Source organism: Austrofundulus limnaeus, unplaced genomic scaffold (genome assembly GCF_001266775.1).
Source record: "Austrofundulus limnaeus strain Quisiro unplaced genomic scaffold, Austrofundulus_limnaeus-1.0 Scaffold2530, whole genome shotgun sequence".
Classification (NCBI taxonomy): Eukaryota; Metazoa; Chordata; class Actinopteri; order Cyprinodontiformes; family Rivulidae; genus Austrofundulus; species Austrofundulus limnaeus.
Genome location: NW_013954932.1, coordinates 5,261 through 6,480, shown reverse-complemented (window position 1 = coordinate 6,480; position 1,220 = coordinate 5,261). Strand labels below are relative to the sequence as shown.

The 1,220-nt window shown below is 37.7% G+C and overlaps 1 protein-coding gene across 1 annotated transcript in view; it reads right to left on the bottom strand.

Moving 5' to 3' along the window:
* Positions 1-893, bottom strand: part of LOC106511128 (high mobility group protein B1) — a gene marked incomplete at its 5' end in the record, with an annotated part of 17,439 nt that extends 16,546 nt beyond the window's left edge. Inside the window, 1 exon segment of the mRNA XM_013999873.1 lies at positions 740-893. Coding sequence (XP_013855327.1) covers positions 740-893 — 154 coding nt within the window.
* Positions 894-1,220: the final 327 nt, after the last annotated feature.

Sequence of the window (1,220 nt, the reverse complement as noted above, 5' to 3'; positions counted from 1 at the left end):
AGAGCCTCAAACTCACTTCTCAGTGTTTATTTTTGTTTACATGTGTGTTTGTTATTTGTCTGCCTGTTTGTTCATTCACTCGTGATAACAAACTCTCTCAGTTTACCTGGTTCAAACATGTCATTACTCATTCATTACTTGCCATAGTTGTAAATACATTTAATCTGTAAATAAATGGCCTGTGGGGAACGTGCCAACATAAGCTAATCTCATTTTTGTGTCTTGATGAAGATATTCTGGTTCTGATAAGACAAGAAGTCATAAATCAGTTTGGGTAAATTTATTCTGAGACTGATTACAATAAAGTTACAGTTTTTCATTTCTTTCCTGGGTCAATATCCGATCAAATTAAGAATGTGGTGCTCCGAGGAATAATTTATTTAAATATAATATATTTAAATATTCACAAATTATCCATTTCAGAATTCTAGCCTTTACAAACCCCTACATAAATAAGAATATTAATAATTTAACCCTGTAAAGGCAGTAGATGCTAACCTGTTGGATTCATATCGTTGGGTCTGAGTATGACTGGCCTGGCCAACTTTAGTTACACTGGCCCCGCCCCCTTCATCACAGAAAATATCTGTTTATTTGGCACATTTGGCTGMATCTTACACAAAACATTTTCCTTTTTTCCATTAGTTTCTCTGTTCAACACTTCCTCCTGTCTCTTTAACAGGTTTTACCCACTCACCTTTCTTCCTGGGTCTATTTTTCAGTTTGGGACCAGACTTACGGGGGTCTTTTGGGAGCATTGGGGTCTTTCCTCTTGCGGCCCCTCTTTCCGAARCCTTTAGGTGGTACGTAGTCCCTCATCTCCCGGTTGTAGCGCACCTTGTCAGCTTTGGCCATGTCTTCAAAACGCTTCTTCTCACTGGGAGACAGAGCCTGGAGACAGCAGACAGATGGAGAGGTCTGTTAGAGGAAAACCAGGTCCTGTTTTAGAACAAAACCAGCAGAGGTCCTGAGACCTTTTTGTTGTGTTTATTTTAACTTTATACCTGATGTCTGTCAGTTAATGTAATGTTTCACTKCCATTATCCATGAAAGGAAGGGGTGTCTTCTTGACAGAGTTCTAAAGTAACTAAGTACAAATACTTCTTTACTGTACTTAAGTAGAATTTCTGGGTATCTGTACTTTACTACAGTAATTATTTTTCAGCCTACTTTTTACTTCTACTTCTCACATTTAAAAAAAAAGACAAGAAGTAGAGAGT